The 14,852-nt window shown below is 37.2% G+C and overlaps 1 protein-coding gene across 1 annotated transcript in view; it reads right to left on the bottom strand.

Moving 5' to 3' along the window:
- The window catches only part of GUF1 (GTP binding elongation factor GUF1), a 25,377-nt gene extending 10,525 nt beyond the window's left edge, over window positions 1–14,852 (bottom strand). Inside the window, exons 1-13 of the mRNA XM_038555983.1 lie at window positions 14,760–14,852; window positions 13,880–13,991; window positions 13,565–13,713; window positions 13,018–13,098; window positions 12,069–12,146; window positions 11,026–11,109; window positions 6,630–6,694; window positions 5,934–6,137; window positions 4,441–4,580; window positions 3,159–3,282; window positions 2,258–2,390; window positions 1,305–1,448; window positions 277–410 (exon numbers count right to left, since the gene is read on the bottom strand). Of these exons, the coding sequence (XP_038411911.1) occupies window positions 277–410; window positions 1,305–1,448; window positions 2,258–2,390; window positions 3,159–3,282; window positions 4,441–4,580; window positions 5,934–6,137; window positions 6,630–6,694; window positions 11,026–11,109; window positions 12,069–12,146; window positions 13,018–13,098; window positions 13,565–13,713; window positions 13,880–13,979 (1,436 nt within the window). The 5' untranslated portion in view covers window positions 13,980–13,991; window positions 14,760–14,852. The remainder of the gene's footprint in view (window positions 1–276; window positions 411–1,304; window positions 1,449–2,257; window positions 2,391–3,158; window positions 3,283–4,440; window positions 4,581–5,933; window positions 6,138–6,629; window positions 6,695–11,025; window positions 11,110–12,068; window positions 12,147–13,017; window positions 13,099–13,564; window positions 13,714–13,879; window positions 13,992–14,759) is intronic.

The following is a 14,852-nucleotide window of genomic DNA, read 5'->3' as shown; positions in this document are numbered from 1 at the left end:
GTGTGTCTCTCATGAAGAAGTAAATAAATTCTTAAAAAAAAAAAAAAAAAAAAAAAGGGTAATGGTTTGATGAGTTGAAGAAGCTTGTTCTTCCAAAGCAAATTATGAACACTCTAACACTTACAAGGTTGTTCTAAGCCTTTCTATCCTTAGAGTTGTTTCTCTACTATTTTTAAGAGAACAGAGATTATTAAATGAGCTGAGAATTAGTATACTCATGTTGGTCAATATCTCAAAAGAATTGTCCAAGTATCTGAACTTCTTGTTAAATTTTACCTAGCATATCCAGAAGACAGGGATTTCAAGGAATCATAAAAATCCACCACAATTTCATTCAAAGGGAAGAGGTATTTAAGCATAACTCTATTTTGATCAATATACATCATATTCTTCTGAACTGCTCTTCGAGCCTAAAAAAGAAAAAAAAAGTGTACTTAATGATGAACCTATTTAAATGATTTATAATGAACATAGAAAGCTGTCAATTACCAACTTAAAAATTCCCTTACAGATCCTAATAAAGAGTGGGCAAAATGAAGGAATATTTACTGGTCTACTAAGAACTTGCAGACAATACTTGTAATACAGAGAGAACTATTTCATACTTCAATTGTAACATATTTAATAACAAAGCTTTAAATCTTTTATCTTTAACAATTTTATCTTTTTTAAATTATATAGTATTTAATGATAAACCAAATACAATTACAGATAATGTCAAAGTTCTAATTTCTTGTTTTACAAATACTTAGGTCCGAAGATATTAAGTAAATGGCCAAAGTTTTCTAGTTTGTGATTACAGAATTAAAATGCAAATCCACTAATACTCACTTAACAGTTCTTTCCTATATGCATCGGAATATTTCAAATAGTTTTGAGGATGATTTGTGGATTAAGTCATTTATTACATCATGGCAAAACTAAGACAAAAGGGAGAATATCCACCCTTTAGTCAAAAGTCTCAAATATTACAGTTATCTTTAAAACTATCTTCAATTCCAAAAAAATCATTCTTTTAGCTAGTCAGTACAAATAAGCATCAAACTTTTCTTTGGGCTAACATGTCAACTCAGTAAATTAACACAGATGATAAAAATTCTGGTTCTATTTTTCTTATTAAACTCAAACTGATTTTAAAAGTATCTATTTCATATAATAAATATACACGTGTGTAGACATAGATCTTTATGGAAACTTCTTACAAATTTAATGTGCTTTACAGAGAGAAAACTTTCAAAACCTCAGTGGGAAACCACTGTTGGAACTAAAATTTACTTTTATATTAAATTGTATTACACTTATACCTGGCAAAGCATCATTACTTTTCCAATATATTCATCTGGTGTGATGATGGTACCCAAAACAACCGGCTCCAAATATTCTGTAACTTTTGATTTATCAGGGAATTGTGCAGGATTGATGATCGTAATTTCCTTTTCTCTGTATTCCTAAAAATAAGAAAAATCATCAAAAGCTTAAAAAAAAAACTTAATTACCCTGTTTTAAAATTGGCTTTTAATTTATAGTAAATATTAGAATTTATAATAATTGCATCTGTTGAATAAAAACAAAAGAATTCCTAAAGGTTAGACTATTATCTTAACAAGCTTATATTTTAAAAACCATACAACTATAACCACTTAATAGCAATTTTATTAAATAACATCTGCTGGACATTTACTAAACACATCTCATGTACCACTCAGAAAAAAATATGTAAAAGGACATTTTAATCTGCCTTTTATAGGGCATTAGCATAGTTTCCTAAGTTAACTTTGATAGAAAATATTTAGATGTTAAAGTTAAAATTTGTTTAAACTGAATTCACTGCAATTCAGATGCAATACAATACTGTCTCTGTCATTAGCTTGAAATTTGAAATTTCCTATATCCAGGTAGCAATGACTGCTTCACTTTTCGTAAGATAAATTATTTATGACCAAAATTATATTCTTCATTTTTGTACTGGGTTTAGAACAGCATTTTAATTACTAATTCTGTTTTTTTATTCTCAGTAACAGGTTAGTTTTGACAATATACAGGTTTCTATCAGGTTAAGAAAAATACTGCATTAATTAGTTCTCAAGTGGCTTCTCCATTATTAGTCATAAAGTAATTCAATTCAATGCTACTAATCAAGAAATATTTCATGTAATAACTAAGTTAATGGTGTATAAAAGTTTCTCTTGCATTTTGCATACATACACACACACACACACTTTTTGGTTTTCCCTTGTATGTTGGTTGACAACAGTACCTTTATCAATTTTGCTGATGAAAGAACAGCTTTATATGGAACAGTAGGGGTTGTCAAAATTACAGAAGCATTATATTCTTGCTCCAGTCGCTGGTTGAAAACTTCCATATGCAAAAGTCCAAGAAATCCCAACCTGGGGGGAGAAAACGTCAAACTCCAAAATGTGTATTTCATGGGCCCTGGTTTCTTTGATGAACATAGTGTTACTTTGTGGGGAGGGGTGGGATTAAGTCATTCCAAATAAAAAAAGTCTGGGCACCTCGGTGGCGTAGTCGGTTAAGCGTTTGCCTCATTCAGCTCAGGTCATGATGGTGCCCCCCTGGGACCAAATGGGGCTCCTGGCTCAGCGAGGAGTCTATTTCTACCCCCTCCCTGACTGCTGCTCATGCTCTCTCGCTGTCTCTCTCAACTAAATAAAATCTTTTAAAAATCCAAATAAAAACAAAAAGTCATTCAAGCAATTCACGTCATAATTAAATGCTAGGCAGCCCGGGTGGCTCAGCGGTTTAGCACCACCTTCATCCCGGGGTGTGACCCCAGGGTCCCGGGATTGAGTCCCATGCTGGGCTCCCCACAGGGAGCCTGCTTCTCCCTCTGCCTGTGTCCCTGCCTCTCTCTCTGTCTCATGAATAAATAAAATCTTTAAAATAATAATAATTAAATGCTAGCAAAACTTCATTAAATAAGATTCAAAATTAAAAAAAAAAAAAAGAAAAACTTCTTTTGGAGTTCTACTTAAAACTGCTGTAAAGCTTTTCCATAGAACATGAATAGAGTATGAAACAGGCAGACGTTTGTTTTGGTGTGCTTTACACTAACCAAATATTCAGGAACAATGAACCACTTAAATTTCACTTTTCAATAAAAATTTGGTCCTACAGGGAGGGTAAAAGAATCTTACCTCCAGCCAGCACCTAAGGCAAGGCTACTATCGCGATGAACTGTCACACTGGAATCATTTATAGTCAGTTTTTCTACAGCACTCTTCAAGTTATTATATTCAGATTGGTCTATAGGATACATTCCTGAGAACACAATAATTTCTAATTATCACATGTGAAAATCTGCCTAAAAACCGAATATATAATGCTTCCAAGACCAAAATTAAACATTTAGCTTTTAAATTACTTCCCTATATTACAACGACCGCAATAATTGGTTTACTAAGAAAACCTGAATATTAAGTTACACTGGCTTCAAAGTATATTGCAAGTTTTAAAGCCTTAATGAATTTACAACTGTATTCACACTCCAAGTGATGTTTTTATCCTTTTGCAAAAATATAAGAAAAATAAAAAAGAACCACGGAATTAGGCCTATTAGAAAAATGCATTATTTCAAGAAACAAAAGTTGAAGACATCCCACAACCACAAATGAAATTCCCTGAGATGAAAAGCGGAACTAGAAATGAAAACTACACTGAACCCTTCACTCTGTACGGCAGATAATCTATTAAAATCAAAGATATGTTTTGCTTTTCTCAATTCATTGACAAAAACCATCAAGTTAGTGATTCATCAGATCCTTTTTCATCTGATCCTCAAGTCCTCATCTCTCAAATCCTCCAAAATCCAAATGATTGGCTTTGCCTAATCAAAGACAAACTTCCTAATTCCCAGGGACAGATACAAGGGGAGAAAAGCAGGTGCTGGATACCAGCACGGAGTAACCTGATGACCTCCGATCAGGCCTTCCTTCCTCAAGTATGTATCACACCACACAGAAGCGAAAGGCTGTGAAGTCCTGCACCGGAGGAGATGCACCGTCCTCTGCCGCTTACACTGGTACTATACAATGTTAAAGGAAGTCCAACTAACAGGAAGGCAGCAATAAATGTCTCCTGAGAATTAGTCATGAATGCATGCTAACTCAAGAAATATTCCAAATGCAATGGCCTACACCCCCAGGGAAACAAAAAGGAAATCCATATCACTATGTTCTTTTACATATCAGAGAGCCCATATTTTCCAAGAAGTCCTAAAAGAAAAAAAAAGTGTAGGAAATGATCTCCCACATAAAGCTTCAATATACATATGAAATTGACACATAAATAGCACTCAAAAAATGAAAACAAAAAGAGTATTCTGGAATTAGCTGTTATTGAAAACGATTATTTCTGGTAATTATTATTTCAATTTACAGAATAAATTGTCCCTCATCCTTGAATTTGTGAGCTCCTCACCTGCAAATACCATTGGTTTCGCGGATTTAAACCCAGGCAAGGGCTCCACTGGTTGTTTATGTAAATATAATGTATCTCCTATTTGTGCTTCAGTGACATCTTTCATCCCAGCAATCAGATAGCCCACCTGTCCTGCATATCTAAATAAAATTATTATATGGAAATATTTACTGCTTTAATGTTTCAAGTGCATACTCACAATTAGCTCTACCTTTCCTGGAAATTATAACATTTTCCAAATAAAACCTCATCTAATTCAGAGTAAGTGCTTCCTATCAATTCTTAACGCTAAACGGTCAGTAAAAGATCATGACCATGCCTTACAATCCATTATCAAAGACCTCTCCCACACAAGCCTATGGCCTTCTTCAGGACTCTGCCTGCCTTTGCAAATTAAATAACAGCTTCTAAAATATAATAGAAACATAGTGAAACTAAGTGCAGAAACATAAGATATTTCTTGTACTGTAAAACACTATTTTATTAATGAATTGTGTCATTGATGCACTTAAAAAAAAAAAAAAAGATTTTTAACCAAGCAGAGAAGTGTGAACTCTAAATGAATCTGAAACCAATTTAATTCTCCTTAGGAAAAGAGCACATCTGAAAATTTCAGAGTTTTAGCTTAGTTTTTGTTGTTGGTTTTAAAGCAAATTTCCTACATAGTAACAAACAACATTTAGGATATCAGAATCTTAAGTGAAGATACGATAACTGTCAATACATGATCTACATGATGGAACACAGATAAGAAATATTTGAGTAAAATTAAAATAGACTTAATGCCTCAAATAAAAAATGCAATGAGCAAAATAGTGCTAGTTTTAGACATTAAACTATCAAGTGTGACCTACACAGTCGCCTGATTCACTACCTTGGTTTTCACCTATGAGGAAACAAAGACCTTAGGTTGCCCCACGTACGTGCCAGGTGATTAATCTCCTCAGTACCTGGTGTAATGCTGGAGTAGGCACTCAAATATTCGTTAACAAATTCAGAATTCAGTTTTTCCAACGCACACTACCTTCCTAACCATGGATTCTAGTTAGTCAAAGTCTTACCATACTAAAGGAAAAATTACCGAATTTTTCTTCACTTTTACATCGAATGATCTACTTATAATGTACTTATAAATACATATAAATATACTTATAAAAAATCAAATACCAAACTGATGCCCAGTATAGTACGGATATGGGTGAAGAGAACTCTCTCTTTCACGGTCTCTTCAAATACATCAATATAGGGCCCAGTGTGCACCAGATCATTAAATTTGTTATGACTAGTCAAAAGGAATAAAAATATATCAAATTTATACCGTCCTTCACATGAGATTCCTTTTGCAAGAGCATTTAATATTTAGTCTCATTAAAGAATCCATTTGGGTTTTTTCTGAGTCACCCAACTGGGATCACCCTAAGCACAGCAAGCTGAGAAAGGCAGAGGTAGAAACACACACAAAGGTATTTTAATTACTACTGCAGATTACTTACAGTTTATGTGTTGGCTGCTCATTAGGATTCAGAACTCCTACTTCATTAACTTCATATGTCTTTTTAGTATGTGCAGATACAATTTTATCTCCTTTGGAAACCATTCCATCAAATAATGCTACATTGGCTATCACACCCCTATACTGGTCAAAGGTGGAATCAAATACCAAGGCTTTCAGAGAATTTTTGCGATGCACTTTGGGACTATTTAAAAATAAGTGAGAAGAAAATATATACATGATAAATTAAAATCTTAATAAAATGCTTATTTTTAAATTCAAATGTTATGCTTAATTTATTCTAGTACCTGAAAAAGGCTGATAACTGACAGCCAAAATAAAAAGATCTTCCTATGAAGTATAATGCCTATTTTTATATTAGTTTTAATTCAATCTTGAGTGTTAAATAAATGACTTTTAAGATCTACGAAACTGATGAAATACATTGATTCAGTATTAAAACACAGTAATTGCTAATGTATTCAAGTCTCCATATTCAAGGATTATTAGGAAGAGATCCATCCTTACCACCCTTGTTTGCTTTCTTTTTCTGTACTGTACTTGATTTCTATTTATTACTAAAAGTAAAAAAAGACTGTATTTTCACTCACAAGAATGATCTAATCTAAAATTACAGATCAGACTGATGGCCTTTGTCTGCTAAAGACAAACAGTAGAAAAACAGCAAAGTACTCACGGGGGTATTCTTTCAATGACTGCCTGAAGAACTCTTTCAACATTTGTTCCAAGTTTCGCAGAAATCTAAAAAAGAATACACAAAAAAAATAAGCATTTAAAGACTATTTTTCTATTCAGGTGACTGAGCTTTATAATTAGAAAAAAAGAAAGAATTCTAACAGTCATTAATTTGAAGAAAGCAGTAAAAAGAAGCACAAACCATATAATAACACTGACAAAACTCTTCCATTACAGTAGAGGAGTCTATGGTTCTTGGATTAAATTACAAAAGTATTCTGATTACCGTATGAAAAGTGGTCTAAGAGTTAAAAAAAAATCTGAGTAACAGTTACAACTCTGTATGCAATGTATGACTTTATATTTTTCCTAAACCTCAAGATTATTGCATATAAAGAGAATAAACAATATACATGCATGGCACACATATAGTTATAAGGCATATTACTACTTTCGTTCTCCAGAGAGCGAGCGAGCGTGAGCGAGCCTGAAGACTCAAAAAAAAAAAAAAAAAGGACACAACTCACCTTTGTTATTAGTAACTGGATTGCCTCTGAAATCCTCATTTCAAAGCCCATTCCCTAAAAACTACCTCTTAACCTTTAAGCTGTCTCTAGATCAGTTTCCCAAGTCAGCACTAATGACGGTTTGGGATGATAATTGTTTTAGGGACTGTTCCATGCATTTTAGGATGTTTAACAGAATCTACGGAATGTCATCAACCCACAAGACGACAGTAGCACCCATTCCCCAGAATGACAACGAAAATGTCAGGATCCCTGGGTGGCGCAGCGGTTTAGTGCCTGCCTTTGGCCCAGGGTGCGATCCTGGAGACCCGGGATCAAATCCCACGTCAGGCTCCCGGTGCATGGAGCCTGCTTCTCCCTTCTGCCTATGTCTCTGCCTCTCTCTCTCTCTGTGTGTGTGACTATCATAAATAAATTAAAAAAAAGAAAAAAAAAAGAAAGAAAAAAAAAGAAAAAGAAAATGTCTCCAGACGGTGCCAAATGGTTCCTAGGGGGCAAAACTACCCTCTAAGGAGAACCGCTGCTCTAGGCTCTAGTACCTTCTTTGCAAGGATCCTTTTAAGTTCCCGTGTCTACACCATTGAATAGACTACCTTTTCTCATTATCCATTAGCTCCCTGCCCCCTCCTTTCCCAGCTGAGACTCCAAGGTCCACTATTTATAATCACTCTGTTCAACCACTATCTATTCTCTCCCTATCTTAAGGTTGGTAAAACTCAACCGTGACTGCTTCCAACTATGTTTTGTCTTTTTCTTAAGGTTTTATTAATTTGAGAAGGGGGGGGAGCGAGCGAGCACACGTGAGAACAGAGGGAGAGGGAGAAGCAGACTCCCTGTGGAGCATGGAGCCCAAAGCGGGGCTCAATCCCAGGACCCCGAGATCATGACCTTAGCTGAAGGCAACACCTAACTGAGCTACCCAGGCACCCCAACAATGTGTCTTTTTAGGCCTACAATATAATCAGAGGGTTCAACATTACTGAGAAAAATCAAGTAACTGGTCTGGTTGGTTTCTTGTGAATTTATGACCACGCATCTCAACATGCAGTTAAACTTCCAACTTCCCAGGACGCGTCCTATAGTAAATTCACATTATCATTCAGTAGGGCATTTCACAACACCTTCCTTTCAATCACACATTTCCCCCTTTGGCCAATTCACTCTTGGTTGATGACTCCACCTATTATTTCATTTAAGAAAACAGAAAATATCACAAACTCCCTTACCCAAAAGATATAAATACACTTGTATTTATATTCACAACCTCTTTGCTGTCTCCCATTACATTTGAAAATTATTCCTTCTCTGAATACTCAATCCGTCCACTTCCTATTCTAAATCCTACTGTGATCCTTCTCAAGTTCTTACTCATAAATACCCTCAAACTGATAAGAACATAGTTTGGCTTCTGGACCTTATCTCTACACTCGTCCTTAGGAAATGATATTCATCTGTAAGACCTCAATACCACATATATGGCTAATAACTCCTAAATATCTATCTCTGACCCCACTCTCTACATGAATGTCTGAATTGTAGATTTACGCAGTATCTCTACTTGGACGTCTAATAGATATTTCAAACCCATTACATCCGAAGCAAAGCTTTTGTCTTCTCCTGTATCTTCTCCTCATATCGGTATCAACTACTACTATCAACTACTTGCTTTAAATCCAAAGCTACCTCATTCTTTTATCACTTCCTTACACGTAGCCTACGAGCAAATCTATCCTATCTACGAATATACATCAAATTTGCCCACTTCTGCAACATCACCATCACATACTTAGCCACCTCCCCAGCCCCTGAGCTATTACTGCAAGCTGGCTTCCCCTAGCTCTTCTTATTCTTTCCTAATGAATTCTCTATAAAGCACCTGAACGATCAATTTATTTTCCTCACTTGCTTTAAAATCCTTTATCTTAGAATAGTTTACAAACCTCAGCACAGCAAGTCTCAGCATGACTTGATTCCTGCCTACCTCTACAAAGCCATCTTACCTAACTTGCCTCCTTTCTGTTCCTTAAACGTGCCAAACCTTGCCAAACATGCAAGCCTTTACACTTGCTCTTTCCTCCTCCTGGAATGCGTTTCCCCCAACTCTTCATTTCTTCAGTCTCAGTTCATCAGAGATGCCCTACCTAACATACTCTGCATCTGAGAAAAAAGGATTTTTTTCTATGATACTCCACCTACAATTTCTTTTCTTTTTTTTTAATTTATTTATTCATGATAGACATAGAGAGAGAGAGAGAGAGAGAGGGGCAGAGACACAGGCAGAGGGAGAAGCAGGCTCCATGCAGGGAGCCCGACGTGGGACTCAATCCCGGGACTCCAGGATCACGCCCTGGGCCGAAGGCAGGCGCTAAACCGCTGAGCCACCCAGGGATCCCCTAAAACACAATTTCTTGAATGAATTTTCTTAACACCTCTCTTACTCAATAATTACTACACTTACTTCTTTCTTTACTTATGTAATGACTGCCTCCCTGAGGAGAATATAAACACAATGATTCAGGGGCTTCATCTATCCTGTTGATGCTGTGTGCCTAGCTGGCACATACCAGATTAGTATCTGAATGAATTTTATAAAGATACATTAAAATCAGAATGTTAATTATACTTTAATATGACCCAAGTTATGAAACCATAATTCCAGGACTGCCTTATGAGGTTTCTCTTTATAATAAGAACCACTGAATTCTGTATGTATCTATCCCCAAGAAAAAAATACTGCTTTTTCGGTTACTACCATGTTGTATATAATCATCCATCGTGTTAAGGTTAAACAAACAAAAATCACTCCGTCACCTCAAACTTGCTCCTTCAAAAATCAAACGAGATGGAAAGTGGAAGGTGAACATTGTATTGTTGCACTGACATACTTTCTATACAAACATACAGCTACACAAGGCTCAGGCTATTCAACACCTACATCATCATTGAAAGGTACATAAAATCCCAATTTAAAATAGTACCAACTTTGATATAAATAAAAATTTATTGTTTCTTAAGATTATTACTATAACAAGGTCTTTTGCAAAAAAAAAAAAAAGCTTTGTCAATTCAAAAACAAATACATACAAATGCCTTTAAATTATTTTGAACCTGCTATTTAAAGAACAGTATTTCCAGGGGCACCCAAGTGACTTAGTTAGGCATCCAGCTCAGGTCATGATTTCAGGGTCCTGGGATGGAGTCCTGAGTGAGGCTCCTCGCTCAGCAAGGAGTAGGATTCTCTTCCCCTCCTCTCAGCCTCTCCCCTGCTCATGCGCACACTGTGTGTAAAATAAATCTTTGACTGAATGAATGAATGAATGAATGGAGTAATTCCATGGAGGCAAAATAGTAACAAGCAATACTGTCATCAGCTGTAGAAGACCTGTTTCTTTGTCCTGACACATTAGCTAACTAGATCTGTAATCTTAGGCGATAAAATTTGTGAGCCTTAGTTCTTTTAAGTGGATCACAAGAATAATTCCTGTCTATCCTAACAAAGATTTCTGATGAAGATCAAATGAAATATTAGTAAAATATTACAAATATTAGTAAATATTTGTAAAATTATGAAAACTTTATATACCAATGGGCCATCAAATACTATAAAATTTCACTGAGGCCAATCCCCGAGATTTTTTTTTTTAGGATTTTATTTATTTATTCATGAGAGACACAGAGAGAGAGAGGTAGACACAGGCAGAGGAAGAATCATGCTCCATGCAGGAGCCTGATGTGGGGCCCGATCCCAGGATTCCGGGATCACACCCTGATCCAAAGGCAGATGCTCAACCGCTGACCCACCCAGACATCCCAATCCCTGAGATTTTTTAAAAGTGTAAATATGTCTTCAAAAAAAAGAGGATATTTTACCTTAATACATTCATTTCTTGGAATATCAAACACTTTTTCAATTTGCTTTTCCACTCTTTCAGGATCAGCATTCTTCAGATCTATCTTAAAAAAAAAAATTCATTATGTGTTAATACAGTAAAAAAAGATGTATTACATATTAATAGTATTCAGAGATAGTTAAGAGCATACCTACGATAACTGATACCTCTATTTTTCTTTTCAAAAGTGTTAAGATAATCCAGACATAGGCAATATAATTTTAAGAAATACATCCACTGAAAAACAGAGGGAAGACAACAGAGCATGCAATAACTTTACGCAGCTGGCAACTCAAGGTAGTAAAAGAGTTCAATAACAATTTATCAACCAAGATCATATAAACTGATTTTATAAATTAGATATAACTTATGACAGCGAACTGTCCTACCTATAAGCAACTTTGCATCTTTTAATCTTAACTCTAATAATGTAAACAAAATTCAACTGAATGCAATTCAGATTTTTTTTAAGTAGGCTCCACACCCAACAGATCCCAACTCAGAACTTGAACTCACAACCCCGAGTCCAAGACCTGAGCTGAGATCGAGCTGGACGCTTTACCAACTGAGCCACCTAGCATCCTGCAAAGTGGATTTTTAAATTAAGACTGTTAATTTTAAAATATAAAAGTTAAGGTTTATCAACAGTGCTCAGCTTAGGACTTCACTGTTATGTTCCATGTGTTATACTATTTCCCCCCAATTAAGGGCTTTTTCTTTTCCTATATGTGTTTTAGCGTAATAAACGTACTTTGGCTGCCCTGCATGTTGTTCCTTTCCTCCACAAATAGCCCTCAATTATTCCATGTCAATCCAGGGAGATGATCTTCTCAACTACATGTAAGGATTAGGAGATTGAGTTGCAATTCTATTACGTGCAATTCAAAGAAATAAATCTTACCAATATATTTAATATGCAGTTGAAGATTCCTCACATAAAAAATAGTATACTTAATAGTCAAACACTAAATTCACTTTTAGAAAGTAAAATACTAAAGGGTATTATTGTCTCATTAGAATTACCTTGTTTATAACTGGAATTACCGACAGCTGTGCTTCAAAGGCAAGAAAGAAGTTTGCTACAGTTTGGGCTTGAATACCCTAGAAAAATCAAGACAAAGGTACCGATATGAGCATTCTACCATCTATCACAAAAGCTAGGATTTAAAACCATTCCACACATCTTCACCAAAAGCAGAGTTATAAAAAAAGTATGGTATCTCACTCCCAGAAATCCGGATTGTTCCTTGTGAAAATTCCTTTCATATCAGGAAATGTTACTGGAGACAAAAGACTTGAAACATGAGCCCTCAAGGTCATGAAAGCCTACTGAAGGACACAGTCATGTGATACGGTTCTTAGAGCCCCGTATCCAATGTACCTAAGGCAGACACTGACTGTTCCTCAGTTCCCTGAGGAGCAAGGAAGGTTTAATACAACAAATACCCTGGGTTTTGAATGAAAACTTTGTGAGAAAATGAAACATATCAAAGACTTACTTTAATAGTACATCATAGCTCCTGAATATGTTTTTATGGTTATCTTCACACCACAAAATAACTTGGTAATGTTACTGACATATTTCCTTAACGGTAATATTTCCCAAATCACCTTAAAATCACCCAAAATGACCTGCGATATATTCATTTTCAAGTTCTGCTAAAAATTAATATTAAAACCCCAAATTAAGAACTCCAAAAATTGAGGTTTTGGTGGGATGAATGTAGTATATACTCCAACAATCCTTCATTCTTCTAGAAGATTAAAGTCTTTAAAATATGAACGAGTCAACCTCAGACTGCTTCAGTGCAATAAAATTGAAATCAACAGGACCAAAGCATATGATTTGGTCTAATACAATAAATCTTATTATTTTCAAACATAAAAATTCTATTTCCAAAATATATTTTTAGGAAAACTTCTTGAAACAACCAAATAGCATGTCACACCACATAAAATTGCAAGTACCTACCTCATTTGCATCCACCACAAGTAAAACGCCCTGGCAAGCAGACAGTGACCTGGATACCTCGTAACTAAAATCAACATGGCCCTGAAGAACAGAAAATATCCATACTTCTCAAGTGAGCTGAATTTTTTTTTTAAGATTTTTCTTAGATTTATTCAATCATGAGAGACACAGACAGAGAGGCAGAGAGAGACACAGGCAGAGGGAGAAGCAGGCTTCCTGCAGGGAGCCTGGCGCGGGACTTGATCCCGGGTCTCCAGGATCCTGCCCTGGGCGGAAGGAAGACGCTAAACTGCTGAGCCACCAGGGCTGCCCATGAGCTGTAATTTTTTAGGGAGAGGAATTACGGTCAATCTACTGAATCCCCTTGATAAAAAATTAATACCTTTTTTTTTTTAGACAATACTTGTGAAACAACTGACTCAAACATAAAAACACTGAGAAAACCAAAAGCAAAATGTTTAATGCTCAGTTCAAAAACTGAACAGGGATTTGTTTGCAGAATCAATCCAAGGCTGACTCAACAATAGAGACAAAATATTACATGTACCGGTGTATCGATGAGATTTAGAAGGTACTGCTTTCCTTCACAATTATAGAAAAGAGACGCTGTCTGTGCTTTAACAGTGATTCCTCTTTCTCGTTCCACTTGCAACTTATCAAGAACCTGTTTATTATTTTTTGTTTTATCAATTGCGCCTACAAGGAGAAAAACACTTACTGAGATTTCTATGGGCTTAAAAAAAAAAAAAAAAAGACACAACACTGCATATAAAATCAAAACCAAAATTTTAAAAGGCACAGTAAAGATGATGATTAAGCACTCGTGGATGTCAATTAACTATAGAACATAAAATGAAAATACCTGTTAGTTCCAGGAGCCGGTCAGCCAAAGTACTTTTGCCATGATCCACATGCGCAATGATGCTGAAATTTCTGGTATTTTCAACAGAGAATCTAGACATGTCGATTTTTTCCTAGAAAGGGAAGAAAAATAAAACATTTATGAGCATACATTTTGCGGGATATGAAACAAGTATACCAATTCCAAGAACATTCCTATAGTCTTCTTGGAATAATTTTATTTATAGGGCAGCCCGGGGGACTCCGCGGTTGAGCATCAGCCTTGGGCCCAGGACGTGACCCCGGGTCCTGGGATCGAGTCCTGCGCCGGGCTCCCTGCAAGGAGCCTGCTTCTCCCTCTGCCTGGGTATCTGCTTCTCTCTCTCTCTCTTTCAGGAATAAATAAAATCTTAAAAAAAAAAAAAAAAAAAAAAAGTAACTCCAGATTTTTAGTTGTAGGCATCCTCTTTAGGGTTTTACGAGGACCCACGCCCACGACTACTCCTGGGCCCAGCGTCACGAACTGCTCACCTCCCTCGCCGGCGCCAGGCCTCGAGATGCCCCGGAACAGCGCGAAGCACACCCGGGCCCAGCCCGCGCTGCCCACGCCCTGGACGCCGTCGGCCGCCTCCAGACACGGTGCACGGAAGCCACAGGACAGGGGAATCCCGGCAGGCTTCTAGGAGGCGGCGAAGCCTGCCAGGCCCCGCCCCCGAGCGCAGCCCAGCCCCCGGCCCGCCCCCAGCCCCGCCCCGCCCACAGGCCCCGCCCCCGCCCAGCGCAAGCCCCGCCCTGCCCCGCCCCGAGGCAGACCCCGCCCCCCGCCGAGAGACAACCCCCCTCCCGTCGCGCCTGCGCAATGAACGCCGCCCCGCTCCGAGGCGCGGTCGCGCGGGGCTCACCTTGCGGTCGGCCGGGCCGTCGGGGCTGCGCGGGGTCCCGGCCGCGGCAGCAGCCGCCCGGGTGGGCGCGAGGGCCGGACTCCGGGGGCCCCC

Source organism: Canis lupus, chromosome 13 (genome assembly GCF_011100685.1).
Source record: "Canis lupus familiaris isolate Mischka breed German Shepherd chromosome 13, alternate assembly UU_Cfam_GSD_1.0, whole genome shotgun sequence".
In the NCBI taxonomy this organism is placed as follows: domain Eukaryota; kingdom Metazoa; phylum Chordata; class Mammalia; order Carnivora; family Canidae; genus Canis; species Canis lupus.
This window is presented reverse-complemented; position numbering and strand designations above follow the sequence as displayed.